Raw genomic sequence first — 25,562 nt, forward strand, 5'->3', positions numbered from 1 at the left:
AGCCTGCTCGTCCAATAAAGACACGAGAACGTGACGCACGCGCCAAAACTTTATAGCGACTACCGGTAGAAGCAACGGATTTTCCGTTTTTCACAGTAAGAGCATATTTATAAAATTATAGAGCTGCAATAATGGCAAATGTTTTGTCTGAAACGTGGTTTTAAAGGGACACTTGATTGGGCTTAACATTAGCACTTATATAATAGGTATGCATGTAAAAATTACATAAAATATCAGGCCTATATAACAAAGTGCATTGCAACTGATACATACTGAAAAACCAGTCACAACAAAAACACTGAAATCCGTTATAGAATAGAAAATGTTCTATTACAGTACAAAGACAATGGATCAGTTTCAATGTTTAATAACTTTAATCCTGGTAAAATACTGTAACTTGAACAACATAAACAAAAAGCCACAACATTTGACCATATATCACCAACCATATAAAACTGTCACAAACCATAACACTTTAAAGCAGTGACATTAAAAAAACCCCATTCCATTTCTAGTCGATGTGGTTTAGGTGATGATGAAAAGGTCAGTTAACAGTTTGGTTGATTTGTGAGGAAGGTCCTGGGGCTTTGTCTGTGATGACGAAATAATTTCTTCTTTTTCGGGGGATGGACGCAAGCAGAGGCGTTATAGGAGTGGAAGCAATTCCTGTAAGGTAAATTAATACATAATGTGCATTTCAAACAACACAGCAAAATCTAAAACCAACCTTAAATCATAAACCAAGACAAACTATGTTCTTTGTCTTTATTTTATTGCTATATAATCTCTATAATCACTTATTATTATAGTTCACATTTCAATACAAGCCCAGTTTTTACAGTCCCACAAACTTGCCCACAATATGCATATTTTCTGTATACAGGGAAAACATCCAAATATATAAAAAGTGAATGCTATACTGCAATCTGGTAATTTTTTTTAAGCCCATCTCATTATTGACGCACCCCTTCACTTTATACATGCGCGCCCTCTTGTGGATCAACTGAAACAATGATTAATATTTTTATATCAACTGGTTCAACACAAAAAATAAGTCTGTTGCATAAATATTCTGTGCTCAATTATAGTTTTGTAATATATTTTTGGGAATGGTATAAATTGTTGCAGTTACATACAAGGATAACCTTGCACGTTGACTTATACCATACAGCGGCTATGAAACTTTACACAACACCCCTAATTAAATGCCAGCTTTTTGTGATATAGAAAAACAAGACAAAGATAAATCATACAAAAAAAAATACACAATAAAAGTGACCAATATGCTTAACTCTACCTTTAACCTTTTAAAACTGAAAATGTGGTTGCGCAGGTGTGCACACTCATAACTAGGATGGTTGATGTGTTCAGAATTAACCAATCGCAGTCAAACTCACGTTAAAGGTAAGTCACTACTTATTCCTGAATATGAGGCCAAGATAATGATGTTACCTGAAGAAGCGCAGTGCCGTAATGACTCCAACAGATTCGTGCTCGAGAACGTGACGACGCACTTGAAGGGTTTCTCTCGTTCTGCAAACGCCTGGTTTGGTGAGTCTTTGAACTTTGTCTCCAGCTGCCGACAAGTCAACACATCACAATTAATGTCTACCGAAGGACGCATGCGATATAAGTGACAGCACTGGAGGGTTACTTCACTAACTGATAAGAGTGGAGGTGTGATGTTTCACACTTGAAACTCAGTTATGTCCAAACAAGTACTTTATGTCACACACAGAATGTCATCCATGTTCTGCAGCACTTGTGCTCGTTATGCGACTGTAAAATGTGAACATGGCAGCCTCAAGTGGGACAAAAAAATAATACCTACACCTAAAAAACAAACAAAAAAACAAGTTGATGCTTGGCAAATGTCCTCTGTGGTGGGGATGGTTGGGAATAGGCGATTATGGCAACTCAAAATAAGAGCAGAATTTAGATTACCTTGTAAACTGCGGTCTGTAGCTGTGGTAACTTGCCACCGCCAAACGCTTCACGTGCCATCTGAAGTCGATTTACTTCCGCCTCAGCTTGTTCTCGCTCTATGTGGGGGTCTTTGGGATAAAAGGTAGTTGACCGTGATTAAGAATTGAATTAAAAAACATGCAATAAACATTGTGAGCCTACAAAACCGGTTACGATGACATGATTGTACATACGTGAGGCGATTTCACTTCTCTCTACAAGAGCGCTGGGATACTTGGCAGGGAACACCTGCACAACAAATCATATCAGAAATAACACTGCAGTAACGCACTGTACGTCTTTTCTTAATTGACGCCTCTCAAAGTTCAAGGGTGAAGAATAGAATATGGTGCATCACAGTGCCTGTACTCAATAATGGACCTACCTGTTCGTATTGCTGCATCAGTAGATCCCGAATTGCTGAAAGTTTTCGTCCACTGAGGTGAGCATCCTTAATAGCCTGATGTCGGGTGGCAATAATCAATGCCTGAAAGACAAAAGTTGTATTTTTAGACAAAAGCAACTCACAGTTGCCATATAATGTCATTTTTTTTTAACATTTTCTCCACCTGGGACAACAGGGGCTTTTGCTTGGCTGTCAGTCTGGTCACAAACACATAAGGAGTTTGAAGATAGTGAACGACATAAGTTGGTTTCATGTTGTTTGGTCGAGAGCAGCTGTCCCCCCATGCAACGCGGATCCAAACCGCTTCTTCTGTGTCATTCTTCATCTTGATAGACACCTTGCATGTCAATCGTGGAGATTACGTTAGGCACTGGAATTATTCAGAGCACTGGGAATTCGGAAAATCCAAAATCTGTCACATGAAAAGTATACTGTAGAGTATGACTCACTTACATGTCTTACGAGCTCCTTGAGGTGAGATTTAAATTGCTCCTTGAACTGCATCAAGTCAACAGTTGGCGCATCCGCTGGATAGAGTGAAAAGAAAGATGACAAAATATTGATCAGCACCAAATCAAACTCATGACAACTGCATATTAAAGGAGTGGCATTTAAATATCTGAGCGGAGAAAGATGACATAACTTTGGAAGGCTATTGCAGACGGGTATGGGTAGAACTTTGCTGACGATTTTGGTTTGTGCTCCACTTTGTTTGCATTAAGATTAAATGGGCTTTTAAAATTTTAAAAGTAAAATGTGCATTGTCATTTTATGTTTAATAATCTTCATCCAGGAATAGCAGCACACATCTTAAGGGTTATGTTTACGAACAACGACTCACCTCGGGAAAACTTGCAGATCGTGTCACTCTTATCGGAAGGCACCACTCAATTAAATTGGGTCACCGATGAAACTCGTGAGCACTAATGTTTCTATCAGTTTCCATGGGGAACTGACAAATCAGGTCTCAATTAATGATTTCTTTTGGTTGTGGCAGGCATGAGATTACCTCCAAGTGAGCGTATTCAGACTTAGTTGAATCCATTCAGACTAGCAGTTTCAGAACTGAATAACCAAAGTTTTTGAGCTCAAGGTAACTCAAATTCAGATTAAGTGCATGTTTAACTTTCTTGCTGGAATTCCTCCCCAAGTCAACTGAGGGTCCCGGGCACCTTAATGACCTTTAATTATAGAGCTTGAAAACCTAAGCAATATGTATTAGCAGACCAAACTCTTACATTCAGGGTCAACGAGTTGGAACGCACGCCACATCCACTGGTTTGGATTGTCAATGACATCTAAAAGATGAATGAAACAGAATAGTCAGGTGGCACTGAAAATATGAGCAAAGAATGTAAATGAAAAAAATACTTACATATCATCTCTAACTCTGCTATATGACGAACAGTCAATCCGTTTTCCTGCAAGAAAGGGAACAAAATAGCGGAAAGTGACCAACGGTAGAATATATTTAGCTACTATCTGCTTAACGGTTCATCCATCTTCCCGCAAGCAAATAATGAAATTGTTATTGGACAAGGACTGGGCGTGGCCAAATTAAGTGCTAAAAATTCAACAACTACAACAACAAAAAAATATTATTTAAAAGCAGCATGTACCTCACTATAGGTGATTAGTTCGTCCGCCAACGCCCATTTTGTTTTGATAGAATCGATGTTTTGTTGCTGAGCCACTGTCAAATGGCCCCACTTCTCCAGTGTCACTTTTAGAACAGGGTTCGGTATCCGTCGAACGACCTGACGTAACAAAGACTTCATCTGGTCCTCCATTGTTCCTCAAACAGTATTCGACTTTTAACTCTTCTTGTGGAGAAACAAAAACGGAATCCGATATCAACGTAGACTTGGTTACGTTGATACGGCTCGCTAGCGTCCATCAAACACCCGCCTTCATGAAGCAAACAAACGGACCAATCAGATAACGTCAATAATAGGGAACGCGATTGCCGTAGCGCCCCCTGTTGAACTGGAGTAGTTCAGGGAAAAGCATGGTGATGGTCGTTTTCCCAAAATTCAACAATTTAAAACGTACAATGCTGTATCCTACTGCCACAAATGAAGCAAACGTATTTCCAGTAAATTATACATTAATTTTTGTGAATTGGTTTACAGCCGCGAAAAATTAACCAGTTCCTGACGCATGCGGTTACCGTTGGTTTATCAAATTTCCGAGTCATTTGAAGGCATTATTGCGCGTGACTCAGTGCGAGTGTGATTTGTGATTGGTGGAGAAGAGGGAAGTCATCTTGGCACGTGCTACACGATACACAGCCATACTGTGCGAGTGAAGTTACTTTTCGAGACCTAGGTGTGCAGTCTTTGTCATAGCTTCCAACCGTAACGTCAGTGACTTGTTGAGCGGTTTCGATAAACCTCATAAACGCAAGCAAATCAATTGCTCTTTCTTGGTGACGGTGACTTTTTTTGCGGACGTGTTGGGTATAATTCTCTTGCAACCCCCGTGCATCTTTGTCACTGGTCACGTCTTCTGTGAAAAATAACCAACTCCATTGGTGAATTGATAAGGAAGTCGTCACCGATTGGTTGTTACCGATTGTCATTCAACCACCCGTCCTTCAGTTACGCAAAACAGTGTCATGTCTTTTTGCTGTTTGTCGAGTTACTCTCAAATTTATACAGCATTAACAGTGATAGCAAGGTAATGTGATGATTTATGGTAGCCCGTGTTGTCATTAAAAAAGAACAGCATAAAATGAATATACAAGCGACATTTTGGGCAAATTTTAAATGTGTTTATGGTGCGTTTGCTAGTTTGTAGCTTAACCAAACGTTTGACTGACTTGTGAAAAACTTTGACTGCGTCTTCTGCTGGAAAGGGTTAATCGGTCTCTATTTTTATTATCCTTGCGTGTGAGTTGGGATGAATCGAAACAAGATTTCACTTTAAACAATTCTCTGTATGTGCAGGTAAGTGAAGAATCCGGCATCACAATGACGTCACAGGAGGGAGAGGGCTGGGGAGGCATTAGTATCCTTCATGTCAAAATTTGGCAGCGTATTGGATTTTTACAACCATATTTGACTTAGTTATATCATCACGATTGCTTTTAATAATTAAATATTTTAACTGAGTGCTCCTGTTGTTTGTTGCTTTTCTGTACAGTATGTACACATAAGGACCTTAATTCATCATGCACCCTGACCTGTCACCCCACCTGCACACAGATGAGTGTAATGAGCTCATAAACCGCCTGAAGCAGTGCCATTCTGAGGTATGTAAGAAACTCACCAACTTATTTTCGGAATGAACATCAGAAACAAACTCTCTCTGCCCGCAGCATAACATGTTAAAGTTCTTCGGGACGTGTAACGACATTGACCGCGCCATGCGCCACTGCCTGAAGAATGAGGTGACGGACACACTTGTGTGTGTAAAACGGGAAACATTTAAGCACAGCGTACTCACCCGTTCATTACATTGTTATGCTTTGATAGAGACTGGAAATGCGGGAGCGCAGCAAACGGCATGCACAAGCCATGAAAAAGAAGTTGAAAGAAGGACCCAAGGAGCAGCTCTGAAAGTATAAATATACTGCAAACTTGCATCCAAGTGTCCAGATGAGCTATCAAACTGAGGATGACTTGTTGTTTTGGGTTATACACAGTGGATTTAAAACATTCATCTAACTGTTCATATGCCAAGCTTCTGTGTTATATAAAAACGAGACCAAGAAAAATCACTTGAAACCTTTTCCCATCATTAATGTGGCTTGAAACATGTACAACTCAGTCTTTATAAGGGGAAAATAAAAATAAACAACTGACATTCTTAGACGGCACAAGTGTACATACCCAATTATAACTGCAACTTTAACATAACATCCCCACTTGTTAGAGGTTGTGCACACTCGCGCAACCAAATTTCAGTTAATTACGACTTCTCTTGTAAAGATGATTTAGTTTCAGCTGTAAAGGTTATACGGCACATTAATGATGGTTAAAACTTTTGGGAAAAAAAAAAAGATCTCGGTTTCTTTATTCATTACTAAAACCTGGCATTTGAGCAGGGGTGTGTAGACTTTCTATATCCTATGCAGATGCTGGAATCATGATGACATTGATGTGTAGGTTGGCATGTGAGAGTATTTTACCATTTGCCATTGTGTAACAAGCAGTGACAAATGAATACGGACCGCTTTCTTCCACATGGAAAGACCCTCATAACTTTATTCGTCATCTGTATGCCTTCAAATGTGCGTTAGCCTCCTTTAAGCCACAATCTTTTGATGGGAATTAGCAACTCACAGGACATTTCAATACACCAGCACAATCAACCGATTTAAGTGTTGTATTCAATGAATTCTGCCTTTACAAGGATGCTCATTTTTGATTGACACAAAAAACATGGACTCTTTTGTTTCTGGTCGGGAACTGCAATGCATCCTACTGAGAGCGGTTTCTAATATTTTGATTCTTTAATTAATTAAGTGAGAAGGGCATATTAGTCACACCTCAGTGTTGTCCATCTATTTATTTTTGTTGCTGATGCATTTTGACAGTGAAAGCATTTTAGCAGCTGTTCCATTCTCAATGTATGGATGTCGAATCAAATTGATTTGTAGCCTATCATTCAAATAAACTAGGGTGTTCATATTTAAAGGAACTTTGTGACGTTTATGGTGGATGTTGGATGACAATGCGATGTTTTCTTGACAATCAACCTCACGGATACATACAGTAGCATTACAGTCTTCCGGTAGAGCATGATGAATACCTTCCCATCACAAAAACAAAGCAGCGTTACTATAAAGCAAAATTCTTAACCAGTGTTAATCAAATTCATTGGATTTGCTAAAGATCACTAGAGTAGGTTTGAAAGTAAAAGGGTACAGGACAAAGGTAAGAAAAACAAGGCACTAATCATGCATTTACTTAATCTTTATTTTGTGCATGTACGCTGTTATTTCTTTTTTTTTTTTTTGGGAGGGGGCATATCTTCATATCATTCATCTGCAATGGCCTTATCTAAATTGTACTCAAAACCTCAAGAAAACACCACAATGAATATGAAATATTTGACTTGCTTTGACAATTTCACAAATGATTGTTCATCTCAACATTACATTATTATATGTACAGTAGAGTTTGCTCTCAGAAATTATAGTCAGATCTAAAATAAATATCCTGACTCGTAAATAATCTATAGCCACTTTTCAAACAGCCTTCATTCAATATATTTCATTTTAAAGGATTAATAGACGGTTATTAAAAGGCAGAGTGTCTCAGAAGCACAGTACTCCTTTTCTTGAATAAATAGAAAAATAAAACATCCATACATACAACCAACACCTTGAAACACTGCTTACAAGGCAGATAGAAAATAGATCCTGAAAAAACAGGCCACACGTTCACAGTATCTCACATGCAACAAGTTACAAGTACGACACTGCGACAGTCGACATGTCATAGAACTATAGTACTGCATTTTATTTCTTTTTTTTAACAAAATAGTATGCTCACATATTTTTGGTAAAACAAAAATAAAGCCTACGGATGACACGCATCAAAATAGAACCTCTCTTCAGTCATCACATGCTGATACGGAAATTCCTGACAGCGACTCACAACACTGATCACTAACAATTAGTGGAACCACAATTTGATTACTTGACAATCAATAAAAAAAAAAAAACAAGACTGTCAATAAATATGATGATTGTACATACGTCATACCTCCATTTAAACCCGGAAGCCAAGTGATGTGGACATATTTCCGTCCCAGAAAAAAAGTGGAACACACCACAGTGCAAATCCTTTCCATGTTGAACTTACACTTTAGGTTGTGAATTCATCAGAACTCTCATTTAATTTAAAGACATTCTGCAACATTGACACAAGCTTTCACTCGACTTCCAGTGTTTTTCGTGTCCATTCCTTGGACAGAACAAGAACAGAAAACAAAAGAGCATGTTCAAGAATAAATGAACGGAAATTGCTTTGTTGAGCATAAAAATATTAGAGCAGATAATTGCAATACAAGCATGAAATTTGGTACCTACACTCAGCCTGTCTGTCAGACCCAAAATATAGATATTTTTAATTCCTTCACAATTTGAAATACATTATTTTAAGCCTCATAAATATACTAAAGTTGAATTTCAAGTTGGACATTGTGGATATTTTGGCACATAGTAGAGTACAAGTCTGTATTACTGTATACCAGGTACTTTTACAGACTTGGAAGAGCCCAAAAAAAGTCTTTATGAATCATAACTTGAAAAAAAATCACCTTCAGTGTAAGGCCAGTGTAACCAACTTGTGATCTGATTGGCTATCGCAACTGTCTATCGATTGAAAGCTCATTGACTTTGACAGAACAGATGCCTGCACATTTGTATCTGAAGGCCTCGGAAAGAATAGTGCGTGCTACTGGTATTATGAAATCTGCCCGGCAACACGAGCAAGCTGAATTCTGATTGGATAAAAACTCTCACTAAAAATACAACTCTAAGATCTAATATGACATCAATGTGAAGAATATGATCAAGATTTCTTGATTATGTTAGGCCAGTCTATGTGTGTACCAAATGTCATGCTTTTATCACCATTTGAACGATACTTTCAATTATCTGCTCCACAATAAATGAATAGTGACAGTTAAATGAGTGAAGTATTAATATCACATAGCTGACACGTTCTTCCAAGTCAACAGTGCCGACATGCCACACAATCAGCAGAATTCATAATTGCCAATTAATGGATTATTTTGCCCACAAAAACTCATGCTGAGTGGGGAAATGATAAGATGACATCAAGAACATCGACTAAAGTAGCCTGAGAGGAATGTCTTCTACATTTAAGGATAAATAAAGTGTCCTCAAGCAAACTTTGGTTTTCACCAGGCCTCTCAAATAATCTATATATCTTATACACATAATTTAACTTTTGTTCTTAAATATGTACTTTGTATATATACATATTCATATATATTATCGTCACTTTTTCATATGCAATCAGACATCAATTTCAAAATGCAGACTGTTTGTCACATGGGTACAGAAACACACTGTACTTCCCTTGAGGACCCTGTTCATATGAAACTAATGCACTATTGAAAGGAGACTCAACATCTGGACAATCCAGTTTCAAAAATGTCTTTTAAAAACCTGATTGAGAAGGACTTGCGGGAAGCAAACTCAATCCGGGGGCTTTTTCTTCTCTGCTGATGGACAGAAACAAAGGCCTGCATTTAAGATGCTTTGTTACTTTGAGGTTATTTCTCACACGCTTTGTTGTGTAGGTAGCTGAAGAGCGCCTCCAGTCCTTTGGTGGAACACCACAGCTGCTTTAGCATCTGACACTCCTTCTCGTTTACTTCCTCCAGAACACAAATGAGGATGCTCCTCACCAGGCATTTGGATTCTTGTAAAACCTATTAAGCATAGAAAGGTTTGTTAGATTATTTTCAAGAGAACAAAGAATTTTGGGGCACTGTCGTGGCACACACCACTGCATTGCACGACGCCATCTCCTTCACACGTAGCATCACTTCCTGATTAAATGTGGTTGGCCAGAATACCTGCGACACTAGACCTCGATTGCACGCTTCTTGTGCTGTCAGCTTTCTACCACAGAACAGCATCTCATTGGCCTACAATTTGGACAAGAAAAAAAAAGTTACATTTGAGGGAGGATTCAACATAAACTGGAGTGGGACTATTAAGATTTGCTTGGACTCACCAAAGCCACACCAAGGATTTGGGGGAAAGTGTAAGAGGAGCAGCCAGATGGGGTGAGGTGGAGGGCCGCGCAAGGAGTCTGGAACCAGGCTCTCTCACTGGCCCACACCACATCACACAGAGGAAGGATGGAAGCCCCCAAGCCCAGCGCGGGCCCGTTGATTGCCACCACGATGGGCTTTTTGAAGCGTATGAACGCCAACACAAAGTCCCTGGATGAAGTGCAAAGCAGTAAACCTTGAGGACATTTTTAGGCAAAAATGGTAATCTTGATTTAGTCATCTACAGTCCTACAGCTATGATTCTCGCGGCACTTAAGTGTTAGTGAACAACAATGGTTGTTTTTTTTTTTTTTTTTAGACCTAAAAAAAAATCTTAATGTGCCAAATGGCATAACTTTCTCAGATTTCTGAATCAGGAAAGAAATGACCTGCATGAATGAGAATATTCACGAGCAAATTATAGGAAGAAGCTTTGCTCTGTGGAGTGAGTGAGACGTGAATAACGCAGTGGAAAATCAGACTCAAAATGAAGCAATACTTAAGTTTGTTGACAACTTTTATAATTATCTAGAAAATCTAGCGTGCAACAATAAACATTAAAGCAAAGTCACAACTCCGCGTTTGTACGGTGTAAACGTGCTGCTATCAGACATGATAAACCAAAGACATGTCAGTGAATAGTTTAATATTTTTACATGTCACCTGCAAACTAACTTTGGCTGGAGGTCTCGGACTGGATTTTTTAAATTTATTTTTTGGCCTATCAGTTCGTTTGCCGCACCCACAACTGTTAAACTGTACCAAGGGTGAGGGTAACGGACTATATTTTGACTAAAACTAATTAAAGTGTGTTCAAGTGAAAGCACCTATACAACACAACATTTTAAGTAATAATGTAGAAATTGTTATTTTATGTACAGTTTGTTCAAACTGGATCATGTCGGTATCTTGTAAACAACTGACCAAAATGATGTCTTCAGCTACTATATGGGGAAAGCCATTTTCAGCAAATAAAAAAAATAAATAAATAAAAATAAAAAAAAACAAAGAGGCCCGATTCAAACAGCAAGAGAGAATTCCTGTGGTTGTGGGAGCGCTTTCAACTTACCTGACGGCATCTGCAATGCGACTGCTCTCTTTCCTGCGGTCGGTGGACAAGCGGCCTATCAGGTATGATGGCTCAATCCCACTACAGAAGATAGTCCCCACAGAGCTGAGCAATAACAGTTTACTGTCATCGGCCGCTGCATTACCAAGAGCACGACACACCTCGTTCATGATCTAAAAAGCAACGCAAAGGGTAGGTGTGAAATTTAACGCTACATGACAACAAACAGACCTAAAGAAAAATTCAGTATGTTAACATCTTCAACGCTCACATTCGAGACACAATGAAGTGGGGCTGGATATCGATTCAAATTTCATAAATCGATGATTTTCGATTCGATCAAGGATTTCAACAATTCAATTAAATCCGGCAATTGTCGAGCCTCCATTTTCAATTGTAGTTTGACAGGAACTTTTAAAGGCAAAGAAATTGAGTATTTTTTAATGACCAGTCAGTCACCCGATAAATTACAATCTTTGTTCTTATTTATTGTACCCTAAAACAAGTTGTCCCTTGACAAAAATGTGAGGGGGAAAATCACATAAAGGTCTTGATTTCTCGCATGCGAAGACATTGTCGTTCCTACCTCTGGCGTCAGAGCGTTATTATCCGTTGTTTGGCTGGAGAGGAGGACATGCGTGAAACCGTCCTCCTTCCGGACTACGATGTCCCGAAATCGACAGTTGCTCTCGTTCTGTCTCACGTTGTACCTGAGACGCTTGTCAAACACGTAGCACTTGTCTTCCGCCAGCTTGCGTTTTACTGAGCTGTGCACATGCATCTTGCCATTAGCCAGAGGGGAACCTGACAGAGGGAGGATGGCTAAACAAGTCAACATTGTCTTAAATTGAAAGAAAAAAATAAAAAAAACTACTGAAATTTAATATTTGACATGCTGTATAAATGAGTTGGATGTATTTGATATATTTCTGAAACATACTGGATGCCCAGAAACAAGGTAATGCCCTAGATCACAGGTGTCAAACTCAAGGCCCGGGGGCCAGATCTGGCCCGACCTCGTTTTATGTGGCCCGCGAAAGGCAAATCATGTGCATCAACTTTCTGTTTCTAGCACATTTTCTTCACTTTCAACAATATTGAGATATGAGATATTGCCATTTATTTGTTACCAATCCTCCCCTTTTAAAACAAATTGAAAAATTGTTGAACAAACAATTACTGATGGGCTTTTAGATTGCAAAACTGGCTTCCCATCAATTTGTTGTGTATTTGATAAGATAAGGTGATAATACATTTATATGGGTTTACAGTCATAACGGCCCTCTGAGGGAAACCGTAACGACGATGTGGCCCGTCCAGATAAATGAGTGTGAGACCCTTGCCCGAGATGATGTCCCATATTGACCTAGAAAAATATACTTTCTATAGAGCTTTCTCTCTTTTTTTAATTGATTCGAGACATGTCAAGAACCACATAACCAACACAACATTGTGGGACGGAGCAGTCAATACATCTGCCTCGTTGTCAAGATGTTCAGGGTTCCAAGATTGACTCAGGCCTGTCTGTTTGCATGGTCTCTGTGGTTTCATAATCAAATTAAAAAATGCAAGTATATTTTAATTATATTTCAGGAGCCTGTATAAATCCTTGCACCGAATAATTCAAATATTAAACGCAGTCAATCGGACTTTATACTCCTTATCAAATGAGCACTGACACGATTGACATTAAACATGCTCAGCGGAGAGGATGCTTTAGAGCAGCTCATATAGATGTGGTTTACTATGGACATATTGTACATACATGTGATGAATAATAAAAGACAAAAAAACATATACATGTAATACCCAACATTGTAGAGTCTGATTATGGAATAATTCATGATAGACACATTCTGCTGTCTTTTCTCAACAGCCACTCAAATATTCTGTTTTCCAGGAGAGTATTAGACTTTTAGAAGGATTATGATATTTGCTAAACAGTCACAATCCGTTTTTTGGATGCACTGTGGAAGTGTGTGTGAACAATCAGAGACACTCTTTTTACCTTTAACTGTCACAGAAGATGGCACTGAGAGTACTAAGTAAGGTAAGTGGAGGAGTCTTTCGAGGATTAGGGATTAGCATCAATAATAGCTGGCTCTGTGGTAGCCTCGATCTTAAATTTGTAGCTGGGGATTCTGAAACCTGGCTGATTTCTGATCAAGTTTCCGAATTGTTCAGTACAGACACGCTCCTTCGATTTTACATTCTTATACTAATGTGCCTGAATTGTGAAATGAAGCCCACTAAAACAAAATCAATGATGATAATGGACCGCATTTACTCATCCAGTGGCTGGAGACATTTAATTCTTTAACTGCAGAGTGTAACAAAAATAGAAGTGGAACGAAGAGCTATCTCCTCATATCAGAAGTCATCAATATTGTTCAGGGAACGTGGTTCCAACATCTGAGGGAATGTTCATATTTTGCTAGGTACTGCTATTTTGGTTAGCAAAAGAGGTACAAACAAAGCATTCCTTGGTTCAGGAGTTAACCTATTAATGTTTTTGTGAGGACAACAATGTCTGAACCGTGAACTAATCTACTGTACAATGAAAGGAGTTGGTACATATGTCTCACAGTTCTTAGTTTTAGGGTTTGAATCTCATCTCTGGTTTGTGTGGGTTTTCTCGGAGTACTCCATCTTCCTACCACATTGCTAAAAACACGCATATTAGGTTCAGTGAAGACTCTAAATTGTCCAAAGGTGTGAATGTGAAGATGTGATGGCTAAAAAAAGGAGCCATCATTTTGAGCTGCTTGTTTGTTTCACATGTAGACCACATAAGGAAATTAATTGAGACCTGTCGATTAAGATGGAGGCCACCATTTTAGAAATCTAACCGATACGAATGCTGTTGGGAGTTGAAGTCCTCTCTTGTTAACCACACTGTGATGTGGTCAAGAGCAAAGACATGTCATTTTAGACATCAAGAAACAGCAGCTGGTGCTTATGAACAAATGGTCATTTAATGGTTTGCAATCTATTTTAGGCATTTGGATTTCTCTTTTCAAATGGAGATGACATTATGAAATGTATATTAATGATTAACCAAGACGGTGTGGGCTCTGGACTGTGACCACAATCGAAGGCGTTATCAGCCCCTGCAACAAAGAACCATGGTAGGAGCTTCATACAGTGGATTTTAAAAGTCGACACATCCATGTTCAAATGCCGTTTTTGTGATCAAATTAGATAAATTATTTAAAAACTTTTCCCACCATTAATGTGACCTAGAACCAAAACTTCTGGATAACGGGATGTGGCTGCGTTGAGAATCAACCAATCACACTCAAAATCATTAAAGAGGATTCCACCCACACCTGCCACCACTTTATTTAATCCAAAATAAAGACGCTCTAGTAGGCTTTTTCTGACATTATTTTTTGCAGTCTCGTATAAGGTTTTGTACCAACACTGACTGCTATTTGGAACTGATTACATTGTTTCTAGAACAAAACTCATCTGTGCTCAAGACAATGGAAGCAGCGAACAAATTGAAATATGTCAATAATCAATGCAAACATATTGTTTGTTAGACATCCCTTTTTTGTTTCTGTGTTACTATTAGCCTTCAGCCTTGTTCGCTTTGCCACTTGGTGCAGGTCTGGAGTTGCTTTTCGAAACAAAAACCCATTGTGCCCGAATATGACAATCAGCGCGAACTCAAACAAAGACCTACAGAGGAGATGAGAAGGGTAATAAATTCACATGACAACACGCTTGCATGATTGTATAGGCGGTGTAAAGCAGTGGCGTGCCGTCAGAGCCTTCAAGGCCCCCCTCCCAAAACAACACGCCGACATTTACGGCTTACATGAAATGTAATAAACAGTCGTTTTTTTGTCCATATTTTAGCTTCAATATGTTGCCATGGAAATATTATTTGCCCAACACCTTCAGAATCCCAAGTTCTGGCGTCGACCCAACACACACACACACACACACACACACACACACACGCGCATGTACACGCACTAAAACCTGCAGGCACATATACGCAAATGCACACACACCAAGTTGAAATCGCTGTTTCTTTTTTTTTTTTTTAACCAGTCAGCTTTTAGATTCACCATTCTGCACCTTCACAAATCTTTAGTGACGTTAGCATTTTTACATCATCTGATTGGTGCGTTTAAACCTCAGATCGGTTGGTCTTAAAATGTGTATTTAAGATGGCTTTACTGATGTCAGATATGATTAAAAATTCATTTTCAAGGCACTTTCAAGAAAAACGGGACGATGAAGCTATAGGTCAACCAACACTGTCGCTGGGTGGCATCTTTCAACCTGGAAATTTATTTTTTGGGGCACTACCGGAGCAGTATGTATGAGTGGAACTGTTATCTTGAAACTTTGTTTCTTTCCTTCGAACTAATGGTATTCATCCTCAAAATGCTTCTGTCTCTTCACGCATTATTTTCGACATGATGGTTATTATTAAGAATTGATAGCATTGGGTCACTTAAATACCCACCCAATGCAAGGTTCAAAACTCACCACCTGTCACAATATTATATATTAATTTACAAATATTTCACTTACTTAAAATCTTACCCAATTCAGTAGTATTGATTTCATCCAGACCTCCATCCACTCGATCTGACGATGCTCTGTGTGACCTTGACGCTGTCCTGAAAATGTGTGGCTCGTCACATCCATTCAAGAGTCTGTTATGAGGTTCTTTCACTTGGGCTACAAAGCGAGGGGCTCCTATTGGAGGAGTTTTAGATGTCATGGCTTTGCCCATTTTGTCCTGCAGAGCATGCTTGCCAGGCGCTATGGCAACATTCCCGGGTTTATGAACATGTTCTGACCCTCTACTTCCAATCCCTAGGACAGTTCCTCCTTGAACCCCGACAGTTGTCTCACTATTGCTTTTCTTCTTTCGTGCTTCAGACCGAGCTCTGGGGTTTTCTGTGGCTGTCGGGTGGCCATTGGTCATACTTTTGGGAATTTTGGGCTGTTTGTGCGGATGTGGCCGCATGCTGTTGAAGCGATCAATGAACTCCTCGCAATGCAGTAGGTGGTGCTCAGGCTCCCAAGTGTCCTCCTTACTTCCATAGCCCTTCCACCTGATTAGATACTCCCACTTTCCCTTCTTATTCCGCCTCTTGTCTACAATATGCTCCACCTGAAAAACAGAGAAACAATTAGACTGCATTTCTTTTGCTAAAATGTACTTGAATATAGACATAGATGCATACAGGGACACGTTTAAGATATCAAAGGGACTCTTGAAGTTAAAAATTAGATTTGCATGTAAAAATTACATCAGTAGTAAATTGTGAACGTGAGCTCATGTGATCACCTCCACAAAATCAAAAGTACGGTGCAGATCGCTTCTCCACTTACACAAGCTGAAGCGGACAAGAGCATGAATGAGCACACGAACCCCGACTGGTAATATTTCAGACAGCAAAGCTAAACTTGTGTCAACTCTGAGGAGGCGGACGTCGGCTGCCCCCCCCCCTTCTCGCCGCAGCTAACAGCTGGATAACAGCACGGCTAATAGCAACATTTAGCTTCAGGCCATTAAAACAAAAGGCATTAGCACATTAGCGCCTTTCTATCCAGCTTGCGTCTTCATGTCGCGGTGTTGCCTCCCAAGCAGTCGCATGCGTTGTCCGACACCACTTGCAGCCGCCAGCTTCGACGCAAGAGTCAGTGGGCTTCGATTTAGACTTCATCAAACACCGGGGCTGTCTGGAACTGTGTGCATGGCGGAGCGCCATGTGCTTTTAGTCGAGGCCACTTCTGTCTCATATATGTAGCTCTGCCGGTGCATCCACACCCTTCCACATTTCCTCATTCTCATATGAATCAGCCACGAAGAGTTTAATGATTTTGATATGTTGATGTGGTCATAGGTAGGGATGTCCACATGAATTTTAGTGCCAATTGATCACCATTTTTGGACGTTATAACCAATGAAAGTAAAATGATTTCCAATGACCATACTTCTTATTAAAAGCAGGCATTTTTTCAAAACGTCACTTATTTACTAATTCCTCCAAAATTGCTGGATAAGAAAGAAAATAACTATTTTCAGTTTCCGGAGCAAAAAAATATCTAAACTGAGATTGTTAGTGAAAAACGGGCCATGTTGGTTGGCCAGATACTTTAAAGCATGTTCCTGGAAAGAGGAAGACAAAGATATCAGAGTCAAAGTGAGACTGGTTCCATGAAAAAACTTTAACAATGGCATTTAAAGGCGAGGCTGTTGCATTGATGAAGCCGAAAGGAGCCACAGACAAGCATGGAATAAACTACATACACTCTAGTTATTGCATTAGAAAAAAAATACTCTTAACACATGATAAGCATATTACTGAGTTTTGTCAGAGGCTTTCAAGTGTGAAACAGTGACTTTCCCTCCAGAGATCACAAAACAGCTGGGGCCACTATGCGCTCCTTTTCTGAACGAACCACAGCAAAAGAATTCATTACTGCACTGTGTGAACGTTTTACTTTGTGCATTTGTATGCTTGCATGACATATTTGCAAAATCCTATTTTCCATAGTATTCTAAAAAAAAAAAAAAAAAAAATCAATTTTGACTTTACATTTTCTTTTCAATGCTTAAACTAACAGCGATTCCTGTAGCGGAATTTTTAAAACCATTCATAGCCATCTCATAACCACTCAGAGAGTTTATAAAAGTCAAATCATAAACACTACTGTAATTAGACATCTTAAAGCTGTTTTAGATAATTAGTTCCCTTTGCAATCAGCCTGGGCACTATAAATAAGCCACAGGTAAGCTGGCGGTGTGGAGTACAATGGAGGGAGCAGGAAGAGTGAGAATTAGACGAGGCAGAGGAAGAAGGCGTGGCGATGAAGAAGCAAGACAGTGAAGGAGGAAGGTGAGTAAGAAATAGAATTACTGAATGATATCAGAGCTGCAATAGTGGACCGTGTATTCAACCATGGAATGATTCAGAGGGATGACACGATTGTTGTTATTTTGATGTGTGTTTTGACATGGATGAGCACAGTTTTCTGTTTGTTTTGATGTTTACAAAAAAATACAATAAACACCTTGAATAAAAACACTCGAAATTTGGATCTCTCACTGTTTACAGAACAATGACAAAAGGATGACCTCAAACTGACATGGCCTAAGTTGTGCACAGAGAAAGTAAAAGCCAGATGTTATTTTTATTCTTCCCATCAGCGTGTAGTTGCCGCATCATGTGCTTTCTAATATGATGGCTTCTGTTAATAGTTTAAAACAAAACTACGACTGAGAATGTTTGGCCATGTTGGTGGCTCTTTTACTTGTGTGACGAGTTTTGCAAGAATAGACAACGGTGACAAAAAATTTTGCTTAAGCAAAAAAAAAAAAAAACTAAGTTACCAGGCTTGAAAAGATGTACCTTTCTCATTTGAAGTCCACCTCCCTTAAAGACCTCTGACGCCACGGAGGAGAGGCGCTCATACAAAAGCTGTATAGCCGTTAGTGGCACAAGAGTGACGAGCATGAAGTTTGGCAAATACAGGCAGGGCCGGTGGGTTCTAAAATGAAAGCGGCCTGTGCACAGCGCGGTTAGCCGACCTTCTGAGGCCAGCTGTTTGTCACTCCTTGATGCTCCCAGTTCAAAGCTCCTTTAATTGCTGTTCCTGTCAAACCTCAACTGTGGTTTTGTTGCAGGCAACATATTAAATCACTGCCTTCTTTGTGATCAGAATAAATGATAAAAAGATATGAGTTACCGGAAATTTCTTTCCTTTCTTTTGAGGGGCATTGTTTTCTCACTGCGAGACAAACAACAAACGTGACAGGTAAACAGAATTGAACACCAAACGGATCCAAAAAGAGAAAAGCACACACAGACACACACGCTGTCTACATAAGCTACATGAAAATCACTTTAGTTGTTGAACTTTTATTTAATGCCCATTAAATTATTTTGTAATCAATAAATCTATACCTATGAATCAATATTAAATGTAAAGGTATTTTAATTAGTTCTCCGCATTTAACCCTACAAGGACTAGTGGCTTCGACATGGTTGCTGCCCACACCACAGTGTCACAAGTGTTGGATCAAGGTACAGCCTGAAATGAATACGAGACACAAAGGCCCCAAAATCAGGTGTTAAGAGTGGCTAAAGCCGGAATAAAGAGCCACTGCCACCATGACACTTATTTAAAACGGTATTCAGGAGTGACACAAAGGCGTAAGGGATCCCAGTAGAGTACCTCGGCAAAAGAATAAAGCCAGATCAGAGTAGAGCCTCCCTTTTTAGCGTAAAGGATCGGTCCACAGGGGATGGCACATTTTTCTCTCAAAAACGTCATTTTGGATCAGGAAAAAAAATACTTGGGTGAATTTTCAATTTGATCAAATGCTTTTGGAGAAATCAATAAATCAAAACACCCATCTACTCAGCAATAACCCCTTCTCCTTTCCATGTCTTGGTGGGAGCAATTTGTCATGTCAAAATCACTGTACATAGATCTCTAAGCATGTCCAAAAACGGCAATCAATCTACATCAAAATTTATGTGCACATTTCTACTTACGCACACTTCAATCTCTGACAATATCACAACGATTAGCCTCTCAATGGCTGATTTATAAGAGAATAAGAAAAGAGCAGCTTACAGTTTCTCTCATGCGTGATCGTTTTTTCTTCGATAAGGCACCAAGATACGAGCTTTTTGTAAAATTCTTCTTAGGTCGTTATATAATAAATTTCCATTTTTAAGTTAGTTTGACTTATTTTCCACATATCTGCCTATCAACACTGATGCTCTCGAAGCGGCGATTTCAAGAATCGCACGCTACACCACAATGCCGAGTGCCATCTATGGCTAGAGAGAAGCCAGTGTTCACCCCGGAAACTTCGGCTGTACAAGCGGCGTTTAGCTGACTGCTTTACGCAATGTGGAGTTGCATCTCTGGATTGTAAAAAAGCCAATGTTGTCCCACTAACCTCGGTGGCCGAACACTAACTGCTGTCCCGACAGCGGCTGTGGTGTTCGCCAGTTATGTGACTGCTATGGAAAAAAAAGAACAACTTTTTATCACCGTTAGTTATGTATAGTACCAGATTTTTCCTCAAAGAACACAGCCAGTAGTTTTCATCCATAGTAGCTGGATAAATACAGTTGGCTCGGGCATACGAAAGAAGGCATGCTCTGTAAAACTAAGCCAAATTCATTGTGCCAACGCTGCAAACGTTCTGAAAGGCTGTCCAGACCGCAGACGTGAAGAGGGGATTATCTGCACTCAAAATTTGTAATACAGTGTGAACGCTTAGATTGATATTATGTCTGCCTCAATTTCGGACCGTAAAAAAAACAAACTGCAGAATCAGTAGAAGCTAAACTGAAACTTGTCTTGAAGTGTTCATCTGTATATTTAATGCATCTTCAAGGACGAAAGGTGACATTTTTTGGTCCATGTATCAACAAATACTGATCATTGTTAATAGAATATTTTAAATTCAACCGTATTAAGTTTGTTAACCATCAGGTCTACAGTATGTTCTCAAGAACTTGACTTGTTCCTGGTTGCATTAGATTAATATTTTAGGCAAAACATCTAAAGTTACGCACAAAAAAATTAATTGCCGTAATAACATTGCGTCAAGATTTTAACCACTTTAATGCATGACACCAGACACACCTAAAGAGTAGTCTCAAATGATGAGCTTGTTTTGCTTATCCTCAGGCTTTTGGGGGATTTTGCAACACTTGGCTCACCCTCAACAAAGGGTGTCGAGGAAAAAAAAAAAAGAAAGAAGGTGAGAATAGAAGAATATACACTGGAAGAAACATGAATTAAACAGCCTCATATTTAAAGACTCCAGCTTCATCTTACACTCTCTACTGAAGTCAAGGTGTTTTATTTTCCATTTTTAAGTCTTTTGCTTCATCTTAAAATATCGCTTAAAATATGTATTCCACTTCTATTTCCCATTTGGAAAAAAAAGGAAAGCCAAACAAATCAACTAGTATAATTGTGTTTGACCACACAGGCTTCACTGTATTACTTATAATTTCATTCAAGAGAAGGCGGGGAAATATATTATGGATAATCGATCCTCTTTTTGACACTAACAATGTTTGCATTATATATATCATTCATGCTCGTACAAAAATTAATCTGCATGCAGTTGTAAAAACACGTGAAACAAATGACTATGACTCATCAACAGCAACTACTCATGCATCAGGGTATGTGTCACTGCGATAGCCAGATAAACGTTATCTACATGAACATGCAAACTGGATCTGGAAGTCTGTTTCTGACATGCATGGCATGTTTAACCAGTGCCATTTCTAAAATTCCATGACTAATAGTTTTTTAGCATCATGTGAAGCTCATCTTGCTTAGTCACCGCCGTGATGAGGAACATTATGACATAATGCACAGAGCAGCCGCCAATGACGGACAGTGGCAGGCGTAGAACCGAGTCTAAACAACCTTCTTAGTGTAAAACTGGAAATGTTTTCTCTTCCCTAGACGATTGGGAGGGGTCAAACATTTATTTTACACTAAAACCGATCCTCGGGGAAAATTTAATAGTAGCTTTATTGGTTCATTCCAACATTTCGAATTATCTAGGTGGGGCAGGAAAGTGTTGCCGGGGCGAGAGATGTCTGGGGTGCTCTCCTCGGGCCACTGCCCCCGCGATCCGGTTCTGGATAAGCTGGAGGAAAATGGGTGGATAAATAGAAAGCTGAAAAACAACTGCTCCACAATGTCAGCCGTTTTAGGAGTCTCGGTACGAGTCTTCTCCAGACTCCACATCATCATTGACACGTTCTTGCATGCAACGCTTTTACAACTTCCACATGCAGAGATGCACTTGACACCATTCTTCAGCCACGTGCGAAGCCTGTTGCTGCAGTCTCCTGTGCAAATACAACTTGTGAAATGCAGGAGCTGCTTTCTGGTTGGATCAGCTCAACCACTTTAGTGGGAATCACATTGCCCTCAAAGTTGTACCTGGTGCATGATACACTGTACTTACTGGAAAATTTCAATTTCAGCCCTGAGCACTGCATCCATTGTCGCGTGTACATCATGGACGACAACCATGTGTTCATGCATGACTCATGCACAAAATCAATCAAACAGTTGATTTCCTCATTGCTCCAGATTGCAGAAACTGGGTAAGAACCAGTTGAAGGCAATACAAAACAGCAAGTAGCACCTCTGCCTATCTGAGAAAGCTTGGCAGATATTCCTGATAGGCTAAAAAGCTGGAATGATTGGTGCTCAAGATGCGGTACAAGCATTACAAGCACGTCTGCATCATCTGCCCGCTCCAGAAAATACAGCAATAAATCTTCACTGTAGGGCAGCAACCCGTGTCCAAATATGGACTGTCTCCACTTTGTCAGATTTTTTTTTTCTCGCAATATTAAACAAATTTGAAGTGGTGAAATTACCAAGAGAACAAATCTATTAACACACTTTGAACACTCAAAATGTCTGAGACAAAGTTATAAAGGTCCACCTCTTTCCTCATTCAGCGGAAGCCATGCATGAAAATCTTTTTTTTTTTTTTTTTAGACATGATTACAGTGCTTTTTCTTTCTGAGGATTTAAAAGTGAATAATAAGCACTGTCACCGAAAGTAATCATTGCTTAACTATTTCTTTGTACAATAACATTAACAAGGACCTTTGGATAAAATGCAACATGGGATTCTAGTTAAGATAAGCCAATTGATGATCAAAACTAAAACTTTAACATAGTTATGAGCCAGTGTTCCGTTCATCATCCACTTCCGGACTTGTAGATCACATTCCTCTCACAGCCTGCAGCTTGGTATTCATTCTTCTATTTGTATTTTAAAAAATAAATTTGTTGTGTAACATGTATTTAGAAGGTTGGGAACCATGTTGCGGGGTCACACTGGCGTAATAGAGGTGTAAATCCCCCTTAAAATTAATTAAAAATTAAAAATAATAATTTTTAGAAAATGACTGTATGAGTTTAAAGAAGACGTAAAACAGGTGATTGCAACTTATGACTCTTTGTATGACAGTTGGTGCCATGCGAAGTATTTTACCAATTTTCCCATTTAATGACAGTTTAACAAATTAATTATTTTTTTGCATAGTAAATTTGCCACTGAACGCCATTTTTGGGTGGCGTTGCATTAACATTAGTGTGCATCTGTATGTGATAGCAACATCAGGTATAATACCAACTTGGGAACTCAGGCACAATTTTTTTTGATTTCCTGAAAAGTATGCATTTTAACGGTATAAGGACTCTACCGGAAAGCACTTCTCAGATGTCAATTATATCACAAAGCTGTAAAATATATTTTTCATACCTTAACTGTAAAACCATTAGTTTGACCCCTGATTGTCTGCTAAGTGCAGAGGTAAACATTTGCAGTTTTTCACTGACAAGGTCCAAGGTACCCCAACTTGCAGCAACTCTAATGAACTTTGCCACAGGAGTGATACATGTAACTACACCCCTTTACAAACACATTGTTCATGAACATTTTTTTCTAAATAATTTAAAATTCAGAAGCAAGCTTGCCTATTTGTCAAAAAAGGCTAAAATGACACAGATTCTTTTACGGGGTGAATTTTTGTGCTGGTGTGATTTTTACATGCAGACCTATTATATATATATATGGCAACCAGTTCAGGGTGTCCCCTGCCTACTGCCCGAAGATAGCTGGGATAGGCTCCAGCACCCCCCGCGACCCTAGTGAGGAGAAGCGGTACAGAAGATGGATGGATGGAATGGATATATAAGTGCCAGTGTCCAATTGTCCTTTTAAGATAAGTGACTCTCCCAAAGCTATTTGGTTGTATTAAAAATGCACGGAATCCTTTGTTTTATGTTTAGTTTGACAGCAAACTTCATGGGGATCCAACATTTTAAAGTCTTTTTTAAGAATTGTTCAGCATCTGCCAAAATATTTGCCATGAAATGAGTTTCCACTGCTTGCATCTCAAATTTTCCGAAAACGATGGCTCGTATCTCATCTCTAATCTCAAGGCACCGCTTTACTTTTTCCACATTCTATGTCAAACTGGAACCATGAGCATTGAAAGTACCCTATCAATCTTGTTACACTTTTTCATATACAAACGCCAGTGCCTCTCCAGGGACCAAACAGGTTTATCCTGAAGCTGTAAAAAGTCCAGTTTGAAGGGAACAAAAAGAGTAGCGGGAGCCTACATTTGAGCACCCCCAGTAACCCTCAAAGGTTAATCATGTACTTTCCCCTTGAAGTGTAGTCATGAACTGAAGGTATTTTTGCTACCACGACCCGACTAAAAAAAAATAAAAAACACCCACACGGAGCTCCGTGACCACCAGCCGGCGAGTGGCTTGTCACAGCGGTGATGAGCAGCTCATTCCCGGCATGAGTGCGCACCACCACGACCATCCCTCCCGTCATCAGCCGTTCAGCACGTCCGCTGTCACTTTACCACCACTTTCAACTCGGCGACACCCCGAGCACTTCGGCCCGTCCATTAAACCTCACTTGTCCGTAACAACCTCCAGAAAATTATCGAAACAGTGTCAGGAGCGACATAAAGTCGAGTAAAGCTTGAGTTTCGTCTCTTTATAGGGCTCAAAACGCCGCTTTTTTTTTTTAAACATACACACTACGCGACGCCCTCCCCTTTACTTCCTAATTCAAATATTCGTCAAAACGACAGAGAATATAGCGTGGACGTGTGTTCAACCTACCTCATAAAGGTCCCCCGAAGCCATAGCAGTGTGCTGTCACCGCGGCGCGTTGTTCTTTCGTGCCCTGTGGGCTTTTTTTGGAGGCTCTTTGGACGGGGAATTAGCGAGCAGCCTTGTTATTGCGAGCGATGGGCAGTCAGCACGCAGATCAGCAGACAGTGTCAATCGAGCCCGGCGCGTTGCGATGGATCGTTCAAGCGCTAGAAACAAACAAGCACCGGGCGGTGCTGTTTACTCAGCGCAAAAAAAACGTCGCCGAAAATGAGTTTATACAAGGCGAGAATGGTCGATGACCGTGCAATCTCCTCCTCGGTTTATTGGAAGGCACAGCGAAGTGTCTTGTGACGACGCGGATCCACGTCGAGATCCACTCCACCTGTTCACAAGACCTGATTTGGGAACACGCGTTCTAAAGAACACCTTTAATACGGTCCTTTTACGATCACAATATTGACATCAAATTATTCCGTATTACGTATTAAAACGACTAATAAACTGTTGGTGTGCTTTGAAGCAGCCAAAAAATGGTTATGTGATAGTATGCAAATAGTTTTGTCTGTACAAATTGGTTAAACACACGTAGTAACACAATCAAATAGGACACGGTAAAATAAATATTTCATTACAACAATAGAAATGCCCAATATATTTTTTTTAACTTTACCT

At 39.6% G+C, this 25,562-nt stretch overlaps 3 protein-coding genes across 8 annotated transcripts; 1 reads left to right on the forward strand and 2 right to left on the reverse strand.

Annotated features, from left to right (window-relative positions):
- Positions 1-363: 363 nt before the first annotated feature.
- On the reverse strand, positions 364-4,314 carry cenpn (centromere protein N). Its single transcript, XM_088296038.1, has 10 exons — positions 3,991-4,314; positions 3,747-3,792; positions 3,610-3,669; positions 2,825-2,898; positions 2,535-2,708; positions 2,351-2,452; positions 2,160-2,214; positions 1,945-2,054; positions 1,453-1,576; positions 364-666 (listed from the first exon to the last, which is right to left on the reverse strand). Exons 1-10 carry the CDS (start codon positions 4,159-4,161, stop codon positions 545-547), a joined length of 1,038 nt encoding a protein of 345 aa, XP_088152164.1. The 5' UTR covers positions 4,162-4,314; the 3' UTR covers positions 364-544.
- A 288-nt stretch (positions 4,315-4,602) lies between these two features.
- cmc2 (C-x(9)-C motif containing 2) lies at positions 4,603-7,011 on the forward strand. 6 transcript variants are annotated; one of them, XM_088296041.1, is made up of 5 exons: positions 4,613-4,699; positions 5,320-5,380; positions 5,554-5,624; positions 5,691-5,762; positions 5,848-7,011. In XM_088296041.1, exons 2-5 carry the CDS (start codon positions 5,344-5,346, stop codon positions 5,929-5,931), a joined length of 264 nt encoding a protein of 87 aa, XP_088152167.1. In that variant the 5' UTR covers positions 4,613-4,699; positions 5,320-5,343; the 3' UTR covers positions 5,932-7,011. The 6 variants fall into 6 exon arrangements, with proteins under 6 accessions (XP_088152171.1, XP_088152167.1, XP_088152165.1 ...); XM_088296039.1 differs by lacking the exon at positions 4,613-4,699 and adding an exon at positions 4,728-5,050; XM_088296045.1 differs by lacking the exon at positions 5,320-5,380 and having other exon boundaries at positions 4,603-4,699; positions 5,516-5,624.
- Positions 7,012-7,275: 264 nt separating this feature from the next.
- On the reverse strand, positions 7,276-25,243 carry LOC148337308 (chromodomain Y-like protein 2). Its single transcript, XM_088296037.1, has 7 exons — positions 24,897-25,243; positions 15,765-16,341; positions 11,788-12,005; positions 11,202-11,374; positions 10,093-10,303; positions 9,860-10,003; positions 7,276-9,784 (listed from the first exon to the last, which is right to left on the reverse strand). Exons 1-7 carry the CDS (start codon positions 24,918-24,920, stop codon positions 9,626-9,628), a joined length of 1,506 nt encoding a protein of 501 aa, XP_088152163.1. The 5' UTR covers positions 24,921-25,243; the 3' UTR covers positions 7,276-9,625.
- Between the last annotated feature and the right edge of the window lie 319 nt (positions 25,244-25,562).

Source organism: Idiotropiscis lumnitzeri, chromosome 5 (assembly GCF_059441095.1).
Source record: "Idiotropiscis lumnitzeri isolate Australia: NSW breed Sydney's pygmy pipehorse chromosome 5, RoL_Ilum_1.0, whole genome shotgun sequence".
Taxonomy (NCBI): domain Eukaryota; kingdom Metazoa; phylum Chordata; class Actinopteri; order Syngnathiformes; family Syngnathidae; genus Idiotropiscis; species Idiotropiscis lumnitzeri.